The sequence below is a fragment of the Bison bison genome, unplaced genomic scaffold (genome assembly GCF_000754665.1).
Source record: "Bison bison bison isolate TAMUID 2011002044 unplaced genomic scaffold, Bison_UMD1.0 scf7180017864180, whole genome shotgun sequence".
Taxonomy (NCBI): domain Eukaryota; kingdom Metazoa; phylum Chordata; class Mammalia; order Artiodactyla; family Bovidae; genus Bison; species Bison bison.
In genome coordinates, this window is record NW_011494752.1 from 12,740,217 (window position 1) to 12,761,273 (window position 21,057).

At 45.3% G+C, this 21,057-nt stretch overlaps 1 protein-coding gene across 2 annotated transcripts in view; it reads right to left on the reverse strand.

The window, feature by feature from the left end:
- The window catches only part of DNAH9 (dynein, axonemal, heavy chain 9), a 286,597-nt gene that overhangs the window by 81,812 nt on the left and 183,728 nt on the right, over positions 1-21,057 (reverse strand). For both annotated transcript variants that reach the window (XM_010843000.1, XM_010842999.1), the window contains 4 exons: positions 19,223-19,365; positions 18,059-18,220; positions 17,680-17,913; positions 3,435-3,695 (listed from right to left, as the gene is read on the reverse strand). In XM_010843000.1, the coding sequence (XP_010841302.1) occupies positions 3,435-3,695; positions 17,680-17,913; positions 18,059-18,220; positions 19,223-19,365 (800 nt within the window). The remainder of the gene's footprint in view (positions 1-3,434; positions 3,696-17,679; positions 17,914-18,058; positions 18,221-19,222; positions 19,366-21,057) is intronic.

The window sequence follows — 21,057 nt, forward strand, 5'->3', positions numbered from 1 at the left end:
AGAAGAGCAAACAAAACACGAGAAAAAATTGCAACTATGCACGGTGATACATGCTAACCAGACCTAGTGTGGTGATCACTTCACCATATATTTGTATATACCGAATCGTTATGTTGTACACTTGAAGCTAAGATAACATCACATGCCATTGTGAGAGATGAAGAAGTTCAGTGGCTGGCACGTGAGGCTCCGCAGCTCTTTTGAAGACAGTACCCGTCCTGTTCTCTGGCACACAGTGTTTGTGGGTTAGTTCGCTGAGTTGTGTCCAGCTCTAAGCTGCAGCCCATGTGACCCCATGGACTGCAGCTGGCCAGGCTCTTCTGTCCATGGGATTGTCCAGGCAAGAATACTGGAGCAAGTTGCCATTTTCTCCTCCAGGGGATCTTCCTGACCCAGGGACAGAATCCTCATCTCCTACATTGGCAGGTAGATTCTTTACCATTGAGCTACCATACATAGTAGGCATTCATTAAAAATGATTTTCATGGGCTTTGCTGGTGGCTCAGTGGTAAGAAACCCGCCTGTCAATGAAGGAGATAGGTTCAGTCCCTAATCCAGGAAGATCCCACATGTCAGGGAGCAGCTAAGCCCATGAGCCCCAGCAACTGAGCCTGTGCTCTAGAGCCCAGGAACCGCAGCTACTGAGTCTGCCTGCCCTAGAGCCTGTGCTCCGCAACAAGAGAAGCCACCGCAGTGAGAAACCTGCCTACCACTACTAGAGAAGCCTGAGAAGAAATGAAGACCCGGCATGGACTAAAATAAACAAACAAAATTATTAAGAAAACTTCATTCCTTTAGAAACATGAGTTTCACTTTCTTTGTGGCAGAGGTATCTAGTACTCAAACCCAGTGCTTTTTTCTGAATCCGATCCCGTCACTTCCATGAGTTACACCTCTATGTGTTCATTTCTACCAGCAAAGGTCACCTAACTAATCAGCCAGAAAATTAACCAAGAGTATTCAGGGGTTTTCACTGTTTTCAGCCTGTGGAAACAGAAGAGATAACACTGTTATAAAGACATCATCGACTACAGCAAACTGAGTGGCTGCCATCTGTTAGCTATTAATACTTTTCATGCGTTATCTAACTGAATCCTTACAACAACCTGTTGTTGTCCAGTTGCTCAGTCACGTCCGACTCTTTGCGACCCCATGGACTGCAGCACACCTGGCTTCCCTGTCCTTCACAGCCTGATGGGGACTATATTACTACCACCTCTTCTTTACAGGTGAGGAAACAGAGACTCAAAGACCATAAAGTCATTCCTAGGGTCACACACAGTAAATAGTCCAGCCAGAATTTGGACTCAGCTCATCTTAGAACATATAATCTCTGTGTCAAAAAATCTTATGAAAGACGTTCATCTTCTTGGCAAGAAGTGATTCGCATTGTTGTCTGGCAGAAACCAATACAACACTGTAGAGCAATTTTCCTCCAGTGAAAATAGAAAGAGCTTCAAGAAGATAGAAAAGCTTTCAGGCTGAGAAGTGGTGGCATAATTGGGTTACACCCCCACTCCCCAGTCTATCCATAATTTCCAAAATTTTCCTGGATAAATCTTGTGTTTTCTATGAATGTGAGGTAGAGGCCCACTTAAGGATTTTATAGGTGCTTCCTTTTAGGGACCTCCCACCACACATCATAAAAACACCAAAATGCACTCATATCTCACATTTAATAAAATTTATACATAACTATACATCACAGGATTTTCCAATGTCCTCAGTTTAGTCTCAGATGTGCTGAGGACCTAAGCCAAGAGATGCTACCTTCCAAAGCAAGGTGTGCATTCATACCATAAAGGAAAGCTTCAGAGGGACTTTCCTGGTAGTCCAGTGGCTAAGACTCCACACTCCCAAAGCAGGGGAACCTGGGTTCGGTTCCTGGTGAGGGGCCTAGATCCCAAATGCTGCAATTAAGAGTTCAATGTTGCAGCTAGGGCTTCCCTGGTGACTCAGTGGTCACCAGGAGACCACTGAGAGAGCTTAAATGCAACTTGAATGACACCGGACTGGGGTTCTAACTTACAGAAATCTACAGGGTGCGAATGGCAGGCTAGTCCCCTGGCAGTGGAACTTGGGGGGTGTTTCCTACATGGGTGGCCAACACTCTCAGATTCCATCTGGAAGAAAGAGGCACAGGTGTCGCCTGTGGAGCAGAGGTGAGCTGCTGGCATGGCCCACCTGGCATGGGCTCTCTGAGACCTTGACCAAATGGCCCCTGTGAAGGGGCAAGTGAGTATCTAGACTCTCAGCAGAAAGAGGAACCGGTGGAGGGTCTGCAAAGAGATGATGTGAGCTTCCAAGTAAACATCAGCTTTCCTCTGTGATACCAATTCCTGATGACCTGAGTCTGTCTGCCCTGCTTTCCATCTTCCTCCCTCAGCCTCTCAGCCCCGGGCATCCAAATGGGAAAGAAAGTTAATGTGAAAACTATAAAAGGAAGAAGTACTAACCACAGGCACCTCTCAACACACAGAGTATCTTTAAAGGGGGCCAAAATAAAACTCCCAATGAACACATCTCAAGAGTCATGCTTGTTCCAGTAAAAGGTCATGTGTATGAGCTGAATTTAGTTGACACGCAGTTACATGTTGTCAACAACTGAGGACTTGCCAAGTTTGATTTTGTAGATTTTTTTCTCTTACTTTGGAGACATCTTACTTTAGTCTCATATCTTAAACACTTTCATAGGGCCTTACAAGGCCTGCATGCATGTGTGTGCTAAGTCGCGTTAGTCATGTCCAACTCTGTTCTACCCCATGGACTGTAGCCTGCCAGGCTCCTCTGTCCATGGGATTCTCCAGGTAAGAATACTGGAGTAGGGTGCCATGCCCCAGGAGATCTTCCCAATCCAGGGATCAAACTGAAGTCTCTTACATGTCCTGCATTGGGGTGGGTTCTTTACCACTAGCGCCAACTGGGAAGCTTTGACCCAAGGTTTGAACCCAGCTCTCCTGCATTACAGGCAGATTCTTTACCACCTGAGCCACCAGGGAAGCCCATAAGAGGCCTATGTGTCCTATAGCACAGAAGAAGTAAAATGACCATGGACTGCATAGCCATAAGGTCTCTGGGCTTGCATTTTGAAGATGTGAGTTCAAGTCTGGCTCTAACATTGAGGTTTGTGACTCTGGGCTCTGGCTTTCTCATCCGTGAAGTGAGGAGGCTGGACAGTTGGCCCCTCCTGTCCCGACAAGTTTGGGACTCACACCTCTGGGATTTCACTGGCAGCCTGTGCAGCCTGACATATGTTCAGCGTATGTAAACGTCTGCCTGCTCAATGAATAAGCCAGTGGCAGCTGGTCCCAGCCCAGCCCTCTGGACTGTGCCCTTGTGTCCCTCGGAACGCCAGTGTGGTGGGCTGCCTTTGGGTCGGAGGAGAGGCTGCTCCTCCCCAGAGGGATAAGCCAGCACACACACGTTCCTCCTACCTTGTTGAGGGTGTTGAGGGCCGCCTGGGCTGCTGTGAGCGCTGGCTCTGCCTTGGCCAGGTCTTCTTCACAGTCCTTTTGCTTCTGCTGCACCTCCAGCATGATGAGGGCCACCTTCCGCTCCTCCTCATCGGCAATGGCTTTCTCTCTGCTCACCTTGTCCGACTCCACGCCCACCACCTGAATCAGCTTGTCGGCATCTTCATTCTTCTGCCTCAGCTCCACTTCCTGGGTGGCCAGCTTGGCTTTCAGCTCATCCACCTGCAGCAGAAAGTGGCAGGTTTTTTCCGATGGAACCATGGTGGGGTCTGACGCTGCAGGGCAGGGAAGAACACCAGCTCCTGATGCAAAGGTGCAAGCTGAGCTCTCAGCTGGGACCAAGCTCCCTGACCTGGGAAAGGAAAGGTGCCCTGGCCACCCTCTTCCTCTCTCCTCTGCAGCAAATGTGGTGGGAGATTCTAAGCAACGGAGGCTGTGAACTTTCTTTCTCCTTGATGCCTAAATGACACAGCTGGCTTCTCACTGACGTTGGTGTCTGTGTCTTGTAAAAACCTCACAGGCCTAATATAACACTTTGCACATAGTAGGGCTTTAATAAGCAACAATTATCCTTTAATTGAATTTGGCCAGTCTGGAATGCACTGAGGATTTAGCAAACTATAAAAAGTGAGTGTCCACTGGGTATCATGTAAGATGGAATATACGAACAGACAGTGGCCAGACCATAAAAGCAGAACTCTGACCTAGAACCTACAGCAACCTGCCCAGGAGACCAGCCCATTATCTACAGCAACCAGCTGAGAAAGCCAGCCTGCCACAAGTCAGACTGAAATGGAACAGGACCCTGTGTCCTTGCCCCTGCAATGTCCTCAGCCTGCCTCTTGTTGGTGGAAAAACTAGCCAAAAATAAATTCAATCAGAGAAGTGAGAACATGCACGAACAAAGGAAAACAGCTGAGGGAAACCAAATAATAATAACGTAGTCATTAAACATATTCAAGAACATTTGGTTCCTCCTCAAGGGCTACAGATAATATTCTGAGCCATATCCTGTGTAGATACAGAAACCCCTACCAGGTGAAGAAGTCAACTATATAACGACCAGACTGTAGCCATGACGTAAGCTGCCATAATTCTGAGAACTGGCCTCAAGGAAATGGGAATGAACTGACCTTGGAATTGAATACCTAATAATGATGACCAATTTCAAGTTGACTGTCAGAGCTGTGCTGTTTCTGCATGTAGCCCTCTTCCTCAGTCTACAAAACCTCTTGCCCACTGACTCACCGGGTGGGGGAGTCAGCCTTTGGACATATATCCGCTCTCCCCACCAGCTTCTAGCATCCAAATTTAGCAGATTTTCCTTTCCATCAACCTGACCTCTTTATTGGCTTTTGAGCAGCCAGCGACTGGACCTTGGTTTGGCAACAAGTCTACTGTCTAAGTAACAGTCCATGAAGACAGGCAATAACCTCTATAAGAATCAGTTCAAAATGGCCAGGACTTGATTAATAACTGACAACTTTCTTAATTTTATCCCAATGAAGGACCAGAAATGAGAAAAATTCAAACACCCACCCCTAAACAAGATGCCCAGCTTCTGATCTGCCCTCCTCTGCCTCCCAATGGCCGACAGCCTCCATCTGGGAATGCTTTTCTTCCAACGATTTAGCTTTCCCATTCCTCTGCCTGCTTTTGTGTCTCTTGTTATTGTTGCTCAGTCACTAAATCGTGTCTGACTCTTAGTGACCCCATGGACTGTAGCTTGCCAGGCTCCTCGGTCCATGAGATTTCCCAGGCAAGAATACTGGAGTGGGTTGCCATTTCCTTCTCCAGGGGATCTTCCCAACCCAGGGACTGAACTTGTGTCTCCTGCATTGTCAGGCAGAGTCTTCACTGCTGAGCCACCAGGGAGACCTGTTACTGTCTCTACCAAAGCGCAAATGATGGTGGCTGACTGCCTTGCTAGAGTGAGCTCTGAATAAAGAGCCTTTGCTCGTCCTCCTTTAGTTGGACTTCATCTATTCCCACAATAGATGACCAGGTTGAAGTTGAACAGCATGGATTCCGATGGTCCAGACCAGCTGCGTTCTCCGCCCACCTCTATGTCCATGTGCATCTGGGGACGATGTTGGAGTGGTGGGAACTCTGGCTCCTAGGAATCCTATGTTCCAGTCAGCTGGGAAGAGGTGAATGGCTTTCTATGTGCTCAGTAGGGGGTGATGGTTCTCAGAATGTGGTCCTCAGATCCCAGGAGGTGGTACCCAGCATCAGCACCACCTGGGAAATGCAAAGTTTGGGGCTTCCCCAGTGGTCCAGTGGTAAAGAACCCACCTGTCACAGCACGGGACATGGGTCCCATCCCTGATCCAGGAGAAGCCCACATGCTCGGAGCCACTAAACCTGTGTGCCGCAACCACAGAGCCCATGTGCTGCAACTACTGAGGCCCACGTGCCGTGGAGCCTGTGCTCTGCAACAAGAGGAGCTACCACGATGAGAAGCCCGCTCACTGCAGCTAGAGAAAGCCCACATGCAGCAGTGAAGACCCAGCACAGCCAATAAATAAATAAATAAAATCTTGAAAAAAAAGGGATCAAGTTCTCTGGTCCACTCTGGACCTACTGAATTAGAAATTCTGGTGGTGGGGCCCTGCAATCTGTGTTTTAATAGGTCCTCTGGGTGAATCTGATGCCCACCTAGGTTTGAGAATCACTGGCCTAACTCAAGACCTGTTCGTATGCAAAGAGAAGACTCAGATCTGTTTATTTCTGGAAAGTAAAAAAAAAAAAAAGTCAATTGTATTTGCAATATGGCGGATAAACTTTACATTCCAGGATGACCCCTTGTCTCTCATTTTTCTGAAGTCTATTTTATGCAACCACCAAAGATTACTTCAGAGCTCCTAGAACATGTCAAACAGATTCAAGTGCTGCAAAAATAAAACGGGGGCTTAGACGTTGCTGATAATTCCCTTTTCATGGCAGATCAAAAGAAAAGAAAATGAAGGCAGAAGAAAAAAAGAATGTGCTTTAATTTTGTGTATTCATAGAAATCCGAGACTTTGCTTAACCTCAGATGGAGGCCTGCTCCCTAGAACGGGTCTTGTATTCTTGTGTTGGAAGGTTAATCCCTTTCCCTCTCCCATTGTTCAGCTGCAGAGTAATTTCTACAAGGACAAAGATGCAATTGTAAATCAAAATGATTGAACCACATAATCACTCCAGTCAGCAAACACACCAGTAACTTTGTGTTCCTTTCCAAATCTTGGGAGATTTGAGAAAATTGAAGTGGGTCTTTTTTGTTGTTGTTATTGTTGTTTGTTTTATGGCTTGCAGATTTGCCTTATGACCTCAGGCCCCGGGTAAGTAATCACCAGTGCTGTGGATGGAAGCTTTATAACTCTTAAGCTGTGACACGGAGTGACACGAGGGGCCAGCCAGCCAGAAAGAAGTCGGCTGTAGCTGCTCAGTCACTCAGTCGCGTCCAGCTCTTTGCGACCCCATCGACTGAAGCCCACCAGGCTCCTCTGTCCATGGGGTTTCCCAGGCAAGAATACTGGAGTGGGTGGCCATTTCCTATTCCAGGGGATCTTCCTGATCCAGGGATTGAACCCATGTCTCCTGCACTGGCAGGCAGGTTCTTTACCACTGAGCCACCTGGGAAGCTCATCAGATGTAGGCTACCAACAAGGCAGAACTCAGGGTCATCTGATGGCTCTTCTTCAGTAGAACAGGACATTGAAGTAAGTGACTTAAATATTTTCTCTTCCCTTTCCCCCTTATTCATAGCATTCAGGCTACACTCTGGGTTTCTTGTCACCTAGACACTCCCACACTTAGATAAGAAGATCAAGAGGGGAGGTGTTACCAACACTGATGAGACCCTCTCCCCACGAGTATCGACCATCGATGCTGACTCTTGGAGGTGGGGGGACGCTGACTGAGTCCAGCAAGGGTAAGATGGTGATGGGAGACCCTCCCTTCTTCAAGGTCCAGGCACATGATGTTCACAGAGAGGTCCCCAGAGCTCCAGAAGGTGGAGAAGGAATCCAGAATAATCAGTCACAAATAACACTCCATCGAAAGTTGGAGGCCTAGAGATAGCTTCCTTCTTGACTCAGAATCCATGGAGTCACCAAACACTTTCTCTTTTTTTATCAAAATTAAGATTTAATGATTTACATAACTTAATTCTGGGGCTATACTGGCTTCAGATACAGCTTCATCCTAGAACACAGACGACACCATGTCTCTCAACATCATTGTACTTTAAAGTGAATACACTTTTAGTCAGTGACTCCCGTCAGGATGGCAAGGTGATGGCCAAGAACTTGGGATTATATCCTCATACCTCCAACCACAGAAAGTAAAGGAAGAAAAGAATCTTAGAATAAGTATCAGTATGCCTGAGTCAGTCACTTGAGGTCATGGGTCCATACCTGAAAGATACTCAAGACCAAATGTCTCTGAGACCTATGCCTACGTTACAAATCCAATCCTAGAGCCAGGGATGAAGTCAAAACTTCCAACAGTTTCTGATGTGAAATTGGACTTCAAGCAGGCTTTCCTCTTAGATACAGATGTTTTCTGTCTAGAGTAGACATCTGTTAGGTTTGCCTGCCTAACAATAATAATTATATAACAACTAATAATAATATAAAAACTATGTTCTGGTAACACAACTTGGTTTTCTTTTAGAGACCTTGCCTTTTAAGTCCTTGTATTTTGGGTGGGGCTGACTTCGATGGTTGTCATGGATCCTGGCTTGGCCAATGAAAGGGTCCACATTATAGATTGGCTCAATATGGGCGAACCAAAGCCTTAAAAAGCTCTCTCAGAGCCAGCCCAGGAACTGGGCTGAAAATACTGGAAAAGAAGGAAAGCAAGGACTTCCCTGACAGTCCAGTGGTTAAGAATCCACCTTCCAATGCAGGGGACAAGGGTTCGATCCCTGGTCAGGGAACTAAGACCCCACATGCCTCTGAGAAACTAAGCCAGCCCACCACAACTAGAGAAGCCTGAGAGCAGCAACAAACACCCAGAGCAGCCAAAAAATACAATAAATAAGGAGTAAAACAGACAGAATACTTGTCTGAGGTTTCAGAGCCATGGGGATTGCCTGCCTGAACAAGGACATCTGGTGAACATCTAACTCCAGTCCTATCCATGTTAAACCCTATCCCTCGCTTTTCAGGGATATGAATTCATCCACTCCTTTTTGTTTTGTCTAATCAACTTCAGTTGGATTTTGGTTAGTTACCATCAAAAGGGTTCTGATAAACATCTAATGTAATCTCAGAATTTTCTTTCCTATTCTCCCTCCCTCCCCTCCTTCACTTTCCACTTTTTTTCTTTTCATTGGGTGAATTTGAGTTAGTTTTCTTTTTCACTTGCAAACAAAAACGTCTTGACAAATACGTCATCATAAATGTTAACTGTCAACTCCAGGTGACAGTTATTGAGGTTATTTTAAACCCCAGGATAAATTGAATTTAAAAGTTTCCAAGTTATACATATACATGTATTCATTCTCCCCCAAACTCCCCTCTCATCCAGGCTGCCACATAACACCGAGCAGAGTTCCCTGTGCTACACAGTAGGTCCTTGTTGGTTATCCATTTTAAGTATAGCACGTTGATCCCAAACTCCCTAACTATCCTTTCCCCTATCCTTCATGCTGGCAACTGGCTGAGTCTCTTTACTGTTCACCTAAAACTATCACACATTGGTAATCAGGTATACTGTAATATAAAATAAAAAGTTAAATAAAATATTTTTAAAAAATAAAGGTTTCCAGGTAGATAGATTTGTGGATTAAATCCAACAGTCCCTTTTTCTCGTGATCGCACCTGAGTTAAACACAGAATTGAGGTTGTTAGTGAGAGGAGTGAGACCCCAGGCAGGGCGGGGGGCTCTGATTGTGTCAAGACAGGGAACTGACTGCCCTCCAAAGACTGAGTTTTTAACATGATATGACCAACTCAACCTGAAATGCAAGGTTAAGAGGTTTCTACTCTTAAAGGAAAAAAGATGGATCCAGGGCCAAGTTAAATTCAGCTACTGAAAAAGAAAGTTATATTCTGACTAGCTGAGTCAAAGCATGAAATTACAAGTCTAAAGTCTGTTTAACTTTAGGTTACCACCCAATTGTTAATTATTGTCATTACTACTACTTCTAATACTACTCGTTGCTGTTGAGTCATTAAGCTGTGTCTGATTCTTTGCAACCGCATGGACTGTAGTCCACCAGGTTCCTCTGTCCAAGGGGCTTTTCAGGCAAGAATACTGGAATTGGTTGCAATTTCCTTCTCCAGGGGATCTTCCTGACCCAGGGGTTGAACTGTCTCCTACACTGGCAGGTGGGTTCTTTCCACTGAGTCACCTGGGAAGTAACTGCTAAACAAATCTGGAAATCTGCCTGAGTCCAAGCTGTGAGATCCATTTAGCTTACTCCTACCAGATTATATGCACCAAAAGCTGTAATAATCAAGCAGAAGATACTATAGAATATATTAATAATTAAAGTCATCATTCTTTTACCAAGATTATGGTGAGATATACTTCAGTCCTTTTCTATCAAAGGAATAGTTCCAGATGAAGGGTTTATATCAGAGTTAGGCACCTCAGATCATTCCATTCAAAAGACCCATTCGCCATCCCCTCTCTGTTTGTAGGTGATTTTTGAACCTGTTCATTCATTTGCCTATCTATCAATCTACTTATCTATCATCTACCTAGCTATTCATTTATAGATCACCTACTCTGTGCCAATAAATCTTGATTTCTACCCTTGATGGACTAATAGCAGTATTTCACGTGTATGCAAGAGAAGAAACGTAAGAATGAATTCATGACAGTGTAAATCAACCATACTTCAATTTTTTAAAAAAGGATGAAAAATTCAAGGGACATAGAGAAGGGAAGGTACACTGCTCAGAGCTTAGAGAGGGCTTGTGGGCAGGCGGGTAGGAAACTTTTTTAGGTCCTGACACTGATAAGTTGACAAGGTAGGGACATATGTGAAGACACAGAGATGTGAACAAGCCATGGAGAAAGAGAGAGAACTATTTGGGGAGAACTTCAAATAGTGCTGTTGGACTTCAGGGTGCAGTGTGATCAAAAAGAGGAAGAAGAGAATGGAGTTATAAGCAATTTTAAAAGTTCCGGAAAAGTTTAGAGAATCTGAATGGCCATGTCTAAGATCATTAAGGCTTACTCAAGTGAATACTCAGACTTGAGGTTTGAACAAAGATGATCACTTCTCTTGCACACATCGTGAAATACTGCTGTTAGTCCTTCTAAGAGCAGGACACAGGTTGGTCTGAAGCTGTGCTGCCTAGTTTGGCAGCCACCAGCCACACGTGGTTAATAACCACTTAAAACGTACTTTAAAATATAACATTCTACTTGGTCTCTCTGCTTAGTCTCTCTGACTGTATTCTTGCAGCATTCCAGGCAGAAAGCATTTAAAACATGGCTTGTCTCAACTGAGATGCCCTGTAAGTGTAATTGTATACATGAACTTTTAAAGCCTTATAGAAAAAAAAGGGAAAATATTTTATGAGCAATTTTTTTAAACAACATTTTTCTTACATTGATTACATGTTAAAATGATAATATTTTGAATATACTGGGTTAAATAAAATGCTATTAAATTATGTGATATTATATACTATTAAATATATGATTAAAATAAAATAAAATCCACTTCTTTTATACTTTTTTTGATGCAGCTACTAGAAAATTCAAATTTGGACTTCTTTGGGGGGCTGTATTGCACAGCTTGTGGGATCTTAGTTCCCCAACCAGGAGTTGGACCCTGGGCCCACAACAGTGAAAGCACTGAGTCTTAACCACTGGACCACCAGGGAATTCCCTAGAAAATTTAGATTTGTGACTATGACTTGCAGGCTATTTCTATTGGGTAGTGCTGGTATAGAGTGCTGCCAGAATGCAGTTAGGGAGACTAGGTAGAATGTTATTAATTCATTAAACAAATATTTACTGAGTACCTGCTCCATCCAGGCACTGTTTTAGGTGCTTGGAATACATCAGCAAACAAAACAGACAAGGATCCCTTTTCTTATAGAGCTTGAATCCAACAGGTGGAGACAGACAGCAAAATATAAACATAAGTAAATCATATAATATGTTGTTGCTGTTGTTTAGTCACTAAGTTGTATCCGACTCTTTGTGACCCCATAGACTGCAGCCTGCCAGGCTCCTCTTTCCATAATTTCCCAGGTAAGAATCCTGCCATTTCCTTTTCCAGGGGATCTTCCTGACCCAGGGATTAAATCTGTGTCTCTTGCATTGGCGGGGAGATTCTTTACCACTGAGCCACCAGGGAAGACCATGGAACATGTTTGTTGTTGTTTAGTCGCTAAGTTGTGTCTGTTTATTTGCGACCCCACGGACTCTAACCCACCAGGCTTCTGCGTCCATGGGATTTCCCAGGCAAGATACTGGAGTGGGTTGCTGTTTGGGTAAATCCTATGGGGGAAAGGTACAGTAGAGCAGAATAAGGGGCTCAGGAATGGTGTGGGGGCTGCAATTTTAAATGAGATCATAGGGTAGGACTCCTCGAGAAGGTGACATTGAAATAAAGAACTGAAGCAGATGAGAGACGAAGCCTTGGGGATGTTAGAGGGAAGAACATTCCAGGGAGGGGAACAGCTGGTGCCACGGCCTGGAATGTCTGAGGGAAGGACAGAGACGCAGCGAGGTTTCAGGGGGCATGCCTCGGGGATGGGGCAGTAGGAGATGAGATCTGAAGAGTTAACAGGACAGGGCTGGGAAGGAGACTCAGTGTAAAGAGGGAAGTAGGGGCTATTTCAGGCTGTGGAGCGAAAAAGTGACATATCTATGCTTTAAATTGATCGCGCTGGGACTTCCTTGGTGGTCCAGTGGCTGAGAATCTGTCTGCTAATGCAGGTGACACGGGTTCGATCCCTGGTCTAGGAAGATTCCACACGCCGCAGGGCAGCTAAGCCAAGGTGCCACAACTAATGAACTTGCATTCTAGAGCCTAGGAGCTGCAGCTACCGAGCCTGCGTGCCCGAGAGCCCGTGTCCCACGATGAGAGAAGACACCGCAGTGAGGGGCCAAGCACCCCAACTAGAGAGTCGCCCCTACTCACTTCAACTAGAGCAAGCTCGCCCGAGAGCCCGTGTTCCATGATAAGAGAAGACACCGCAGTGAGGGGCCAAGCACCCCAACTAGAGAGTCGCCCCTACTCACTGAAACTAGAGCAAGCTCGTCCGAGAACCCGTGTTCCATGATAAGAGAAGACACCACAATGAGGGGCCAAGCACCCCAACTAGAGAGTCGCCCCTACTCACTGAAACTAGAGAAAGCTCGCATGCAGCAACGAAGACCCAATGCAGCCAAAAATAAACAAATAAATAAATCGATCACTCTGGCTGCTCAACTGATGACAGACTATTAGAGGGAAGCAGACAAACTAGTGAAAGGGTATCGTGGCTGCCCAGGAGAAAAGGTGTCAGTGGCTCAGAGCAGGGTGGTAGCAAGAGGTGCAAGGCAACAGCATTCTGGGCGTCTCTGCAGCTAGAGCCGACTGTGATTTTCTGATGCGCCAGATGTGGATAGTGAGAGAAAGAGAGACGTGAGCAGGGTCGGGGGTGACTTTGAAGACTTTGGCTGAAACGAGAAGATGTGGGTGAAGTGGGTTTGGGGTGGGTAAGAGACCTGAAGGTTCAGTTTATTGAAATAATCCAGGTAAGACGTGTCTAAATAGGGGACACAGTGAAAGGCATGCCCCTGAGAGGTACTTGGAAAATCTGCAGAAGCTGTTAAGGCTTAAATGTGGGCAGTGAGGGAAGAGGAGGTGTATAAAATAACACTGCAGTTTCTGGGCTAGGTAACTGGGTAGATAGACATATTATTCATTGAAGCAGAGAAAATAGAAGGAGAAGAACAGACAGGGGAGGACATGGGAGGATGCCAGGACATGGGAGGACTCCCCACTGATGGTGGGCAGAGAGAGCTGGATTCACCTAATGGTATAATCAGGCCTCTTCATATTAAAGAGACTGCTTAAAGCAGGAGAACAGACTGTCTTTATCGTCTGCTCAGACACCCAGGGTTGGTACAAGACAGAACACTGGGTGCTGCTCTGTGAACGTCCCATTGATGGTTCCCCAGCAACGGTCTTCTGTGTAGGATGATCAGCAATTCCCAGAGGAGAGATGGGTGTTTTGCAGAACAGGGGTGAGTGGGGATACAGGATGTTCTGAGGGCACTGTAGGTGGGGCGGGGGGAGACAGGAAGAGGAAGAGGTGAGACATGGCGAAACAAATCTGGTAGTACTACATTCTGGGAGTCTATCTTACTCTGTTTTCTAGAGGCTCCGAGATGGAGAGAATAACAAAGTAACTGGGGTGAGAAGACACTACCTTACTGCAACAAAGGTATGATCAAGTAAGCTGCTGGGGACACTGTGTACCTCAAGCTGCTTTGAACTGTAGCTCTAAGAAGGAGTTTTGGTTACAAGAACATAGTAGAAAGAGAGTAGCATTGCAGATAATTGTCACATACCATTTGTTGACAAACACTGAGTTTGAATAGATCTCATCATGCCTGGAGGTAAACAAAGGGGTAAGAAGGTCTTCACATAAATACAGAACAAGGGAAGGAATAGCATCTAGAAGACTAAGAGGAACAATGCAACTGAAAAACGACCCATGACTGGATTTAGAGAAGACATCAAGGAAGCTGTTTGGCATCATCAGTAGAATGGTTCCTGTGATAGATGGTTGCAGAAAAATAGGCTGAAATACAAAAGCAATGTTAGGAAGGGGAAAGGATGAGATGAGGAAGATCTGTGGGGATACTGAAAATGTAATAGCATAATTAAAGTCTTCACTGGAGGCGTAAGAAGCAGAAGCAATATTGCCCACAATTAGATTAGTATCATTGAGGATAAACTTCCTAGAATGTAGAGGAAAAGGCCAAAGGGAAGGAAAGCAATGAGGGAGAAGCCAATAGACATGAAGTGCAAAGAACCCATCCACTTCATCACTGCTCCTGCAGGAAAGGCCCGACCAGATGAGCGAAACCTCATCACAGGAGGAAAACTTCCTGAGCGGAAAAATCCTGTGTGTATAGATTGCAAGGGCTGACTGCATCCCACTGAATAAACTGTAATCCTTTAGATGTATTGTGTATATGAATCAAGAAAGTGAAGTGGAAGGCTTCCCTGGTGGCTCAGTGGTTAAGAATCCACCTGAAAATGCAGGGGACACAGGTTTGATCCCTGGTCTGAGAAGATCTCATGTGCCTTAGAGCAACTAAGCCCGTGCGACACAACTACTGAGCCTGAGCTCTGGAGCCCTCGCTCTGCAACAAGAGAAGCCATGGCAGTGAGAAGCCCGTGCATCACAATTAGAGAAAGCCTGTGCACAGCAATGAAGACCCAGTGCAACCAAAAATAAATAGATAAATAAGTACAAATTTAAAAACAAAAACTAAAAAAGTTAAAAAAAATTAAGAAAAGAAAAAAAAAGTGGAGAAAAAGGACAAGTCAGGAGGAAGTTCAACAGAGCTATTCTGAAGGCAGAGTTCTAAAAAAAATGACAGTAAATGAAAGACTCAGAAATCTGCAGAAACATGCCATGCTCAAGAATTAAATTGATTACAATGCTAGTTTAATTGTGCAAATGCATGAAATTCCACCACCTTAATGAGAGGCTGGGTCTGCTGCTGGTAAACAGAGAACAAAGAAGGGCCATCAAGGGCCCAGCAGTATCTGATGGGTATGAGCAGGGCAGAGGAGGTGCCCGAGTCCTCCACAGTTCTCCAACAGTAAAGTAACTGAAATGGACTTGTTCCATTTGGAAGAGTAAGTAGAAAAATAAAACAAGGACAGGATGACAGGGGCCTTCTTCCGAGGTGTAACCACTTAGGATCGTAGAGGAACACGCATGACATGAGACAGGGTTTGTTTAAGGAATTCGGTTCCAAAGGCTCTTTGATAGAGAACATCGTAAGATGCAAGAAATCAAAGAAAACTGGCCCAACCCTGCAACCACTGCTCCCAGCCATTCAACTGTTTGGATTTTTGAAGATGAAGAGACTGTGGGTAGGAGACTAAAAGAAAGTAGAGGAAAACGAACATGTGATAAAGAAAAAAAGGGAGTATTTCCAGGGATTTTGGTATCTGTGAGAGGGAACCTCCCAAACTGAAGCTGAGGGTGTGTACTTCCACCAAGAGCGAGCTCAGCCCGGGCTCATGGTGAGGCAGGAAAGACAGGACCAGGCATTTAGGCAGAGTCAGTGTCACCTGGAGAAGACTCTTGAGAGTCCCTCGGGCTGCAAGGAGATCAAACCAGTCAATCCCAAAGGAAATCAACCCTGAATACTCACTGGAAGGACTGATGCTGAAGCTGAAACTCCAACACTTTGGTGACCTGATGTGAAGAACCAGCTCATTGGAAAAGACCCTGATGCTGGGAAAGATTGAGGGCAGGAGGAGAAGGGGATGGCAGAGGATGAGATGGTTGGATGGCATCACTGACTCAATGGACATGAGTTTGAGCAAACTCCGGGAGATAGTGAAGGGCAGGGAAGCCTGGTGTGCTGCGGTCCATGGGGTCACAAAGAGTCGGGCACAGCCTAGCGACTGAACAACAACAACGTCACCTCTTTGTTTTGCTTTTAATGAGGCCATGATGCTTGGAGAAGTGGCATCTAAAACAGAAACCTTGGAGCATCTGAGCAAGGAAATCGACCATGAAAACTGTGGCTGCTGCTAAGTCACTTCAGTCGTGTCCGACTCTGTGTGACCCCATAGACGGCAGCCCATCAGGCTTCCCCGGTCCCTGGGATTCTCCAGGCAAGAACACTGGAGTGGGTTTCCATTTCCTTCTCCAATGCATGAAAGTGAAAAGTGAAAGTGAAGTCGCTCAGTCATGTCCGACCCTCAGCGACCCCATGGACTGCAGCCTACCGGGCTTCTCCGTCCATGGGATTTTCCAGGCAAGAGTACTGGAGTGGGGTGCCATTGCATTCTCCTGAAAACTAGTGGAACACATGCAAATAAAAAATAGTAGGACAAGAATAAAGAAGCAGACATGGAGAATGGATTTGTGGACTCAGTAGGGGATGAATTTGTGGACACAGTGGGGGACACAGGAGAGTCTGGGACGAATTGAGAGAGTAGCATTGACGTGTAACCACTACCACGTGTGAAACAGATAGCTAGTGGGAAGCTGCTGTCTAGCACAGGGGGCTCAGTTCGGTGCCCTGTGATGATCTGAGGGCTGGGATGGGGGCTGGAGTGGGAGGGAAGTTCAAGAAGGAGGAGGTATATGTATACATACAGCTGATTCACATCATTGTACAGCAAGAACTAACATGACATTGTAAAGCAATTATATTCCAATAAAAACACACACAGGTTGCTGATGACCCTGTACGACCTTCTATGTGTGGTGCTTGACTAGTACGTAGAACTGAAGGGAAAGCATCTCTTTGAATGCAGGCATAGTGACTTCAGGAGATGAATGGACAGGACCATGGTAGCTGATGCCACCTGGTGCAATCCAGGCCACTCCTCGACCTTCCCCCAACGACTGTTCCACCCCTAATCAGAGAGACCCCACTTAGTCAAAGGGTTAAAAATAAAAGGGGGATCAACAAACCCTGCGGTGTACCCCTCACTCTGAGCATGCCTGAACTCTTATTTGAGTGTGTAGCTTCTGCTTCTGCCCTGAACAAACTGCTTCTTCGTTCTCTTTGCTCCTCAGTGTGTGTACGTGTTCTGCCTTTGTGTTCCTAGACCAGATTCTTTTGGATGAGTTGAACCAGAGTTTGGGGCTTCCCAGGTGGTGCTAGTGGTACAGAACCTGCTTGCCAATGCAGGAGACATAAGGGACGCAGGTTTGCTCCCTGGGTCAGGAAGATCCCCTGGAGGAGGGTACAGCAAGCTACTCACTCCAGGATTCTTGCCTGGAGAATCCCATGGACAGAGGAGCCTGGCAGGCTACAGTCCATAGGGTCGAAAAGAGTCAGACACAACTGAAGAGACTTAGCACACAGAACAAGAGCTTGGACTTTTGATCAAGCTTTTCGGGCACCACAGGCACTGTTCTGGTGACACTGGAGCCTCTGGAGAACCGTGCGTGGTCTTCAGAGCGTGACTGTGATCTCTGTCCTCTGGGAAGGGGCTGCCCTTCCTTCCCTCCGAGCCCACTGTGGACAGGAGGACTGGAAGGACGCTGCTTACCTGGGCAGAGGTGCTGTGGAGCTTCAGCAACCCGTTCTCCAGCCGCTCCATCTTGGACCTGAGCTCCCTCCCGTTCCTGCGCAGCAGGCTCTGGTAGAGTCTGATGAACTCCAGGAATGACTTGGGCGTTGTGTAGTTGTAGCGCTGCTCGTTGCTCAGATAGGACTGGGAGGTGTGGTTGACACTTGTGTGGACGAAAGCCATGAACTCACTAACTGATGGCTTGACTGTGGCCTAGAATCAAATGGCAGGGAATAAAGAGGTCACCTGGCCATGCTGATGGCAGGAGACTGCCCACTTGGCTCAATGGGCCGGATGGGGGACCCCTCACTCCCTGAGATGGAGAGGAGCATGAGGGGTGTCTCCTCTGCCCTCTCACCTCAATGCCTTCCGTGTTCTGCAGGAAGCGGAGGCTGACAGACTCCAGGGCCTGTTTTGGCCACTCGTGGAACCAGACGATGGCCGTGCAGTTCACGATGGCGGGGAACTTCCTGCTGCGGACCCTCAGGTTGGGCCCCACTGGGGAGAAGCAGAGAGTCACCTGAGAAGGCAGAAAGATGGGGAGAACCCAGAAGGTACTTAGAGAGATATCCACACAGCCTTGGATTGTTTATTTCCCAGGACATTAGGAGCTATATCAACAGAGACAATATCTGTAAACTCTCAGCCAGCCCTTCTAGCCAAGGGATTAGGAATATTGGGACTCAGCAATCCCCATTCCTGGGTACATAACCTGAGCAAACTGTAATTGAAAAAGACACATGCACTCCAATATTCACTGAAGCAATATTTATAATAACCAGGACATGGAAGCAACCTAGACATCCATCAACAGATGAATGGATAAAGAAGATGCGGTACACATATACAATGGGACGTTGCTCAGCCATAAAAAAGGAAATTGAGTCATTTATAGTGATGTGGGTGGACCTACTAGAGTCTGTCATTCAGAGTGAAGTAAGTCAGAAAGAGAAAAACAAATATTGTGTATTAAAGCATATATGTGGAATCTAAAAAAATGGTACTGAGGAGCCTGTGTGCTGGGCAGGAAGAGAGATGCAGACATAGAGAATGGACACATGGAGCCAGCAGGGGAAGGAGAGGAGGCGACAGAACGGGAGAGTAGCACTGATACATATCCACACCATGCATAACACGGAGAGCTGGGGGAAGCTGCTGTCTAGCACAGGGAGCTCAGCTCTGTGCTCTGTGATGATCGAGGGCTGCGATGGGGGGTGGAGTGGGAGGGACGCTCAAGAAGGGAGAGGTATATGTATACATACAGTTGGTTCACTTCATTGTACAGCAGGAACTAACATTGGAAAGCAATACACTCCAATCTAAAATTATTTAGCAAAAAGGAATGCTGGGAAGCTGCAGGTGAGAAGGGCATCCTCACACAGGTGCTTGGGATCAGAGGGAACTGCATCCCCATCCCCCCACTCCCAAGGTGGCCAATAAGGACTGCTGTGTCCAACATGTCCACAGAGGCTCCTGGGAGTCATCTCTTGTCCTCTGCACCCTGAGCAGCAGACCCTCGTACCTTCAGCTGCTGTCGGACTCGCTCTATGAAAAACTTCCAGCAATTTTCTCTATTGTCAACCAGACCTTGGCTCTTGACCTCATTTCTCACGTTGCTTATGATGTTTTCAACCTCATCATCAGAGTAGAGATCTGGGATCTCTCCTAGGAAGAGTCGGAGCACAGATGCCTAATTATTATTATTATTGTTATTTTTTTTTACCGGGTTGGCTAAGTTCTGAAAAGTAGATAAACTAGTGTTATTAGTGAGGCAGTATATAATGGACAAATATTTTTAAAGAATCTGAACTTAATATATAAAGATAAATGTATGATGATCAATTAGAAATGCAATTAGAATTGTTTCAATTAGAATTTCAATTAGAAATGTTTATCTTCGAAATGCCAGGATGGTTAAGAAAAATCTGTGAGAAAAATTTACTGCATTAATGGATTAAAGAAGTAAAATAATACAATCATCAAAAAAGTTGCACAGAATTTCTGAAAACTTAGTTTGTTAGCAAACTATAAATAAATGAGATTTCTTTTAACTGGATCATAGGTATCTACAGCAGAACCAAAGCAAACATCACATCTGTCTACTAGTGAAATACTAAAATATATTTTTTTGAATCAAGAACAAGACAAGGAGGACTTCCTGGTAGTCCAGTGATTAAGACTCTGTGATTGCTAAGATCAAGCCCAGGCTTGATCCCTGGTCAGAGAACTAAGATTCCACATGCCATTCAGTGCAGTAAATAAATAAATAAATAAATTCTCACTATAGTCCTATAAAGTAGATAGTTTAAAAAAAGAGAAAACAAGACAAGCATGACTTGTCTTGTTTTCTAAGCTATTCATGTTTTCTAATCAACATTATACAAAGGTCCTAGGTTTTGTCTTCTTGGGCTCCAAAATCACTGCAAATGGGGACTGTAGTCATGAAATGAAAAGACGCTTGCCCTTGGAAGAAAAGCTATGACAAACTTAGACAGCATATTAAAAAACAGAGACCTTACTTTGCCCACAAAGGTCCATATAGCCAAAGCTATGGTTTTTCCAGTAGTCATCTCTAGATGTGAGAGTTGGACCATAAAGAAGGCTGAATGCTGAAGAATTGATGCTTTTGAACAGTGGTGTTGGAGAAGACTCTTGAGAGCCCCTTGGACTGCAAGGAGATCCAGCCAGTCCATCCTAGAGGAAATCAATCCTGAATATTCATTGGAAGGACTGATGCTGAAACTGAAACTCCAATACTTTGGCTACCTGATGCTGGGAAAGATTGAGGGCAAGAGGAGAAGGAGGTGATAGAGGATGAGATGGTTGGATGGCATCATGGATTCAATGGACATGAGTTTGACATGGTGAAGGACAGGGAAGCCTGGCATGCTGCAGTCCCTGGGATCACAAAGAGTAGGACACGACTGAGCAACTGAACATCAAAGGCTAAAAGTCAAGGAAAACAAATAAACTGTATACAGATAGTTAAGGAAACAATAAAGCTATTATCATCAAAATATAAGTTTCCATATAGAAAATCGAAGAGAATATACACATAACAGAACTCATTAGTGTGTTAAACAAAAGCTTGCTGGATACAAAATCAACATTGGAAATAAAACGGCACTTCTGTGCTTTAGCATATAAAAAAGTTATTTTAAAATTTACTTTAGAATACCAACAACAATCATAAGACAGACAATAATAAATAAAGTATGCAAAATCTTGATGTGAAAACTGTAACATACTACTCAAGGGCATAAATAAAACCCAAAACAAACGTAGTGTTAATGAGTGGATGACTCAGTATTACCAATATCATAAAGATGAAATTCCAAAATAAATAAATGGGTTTCT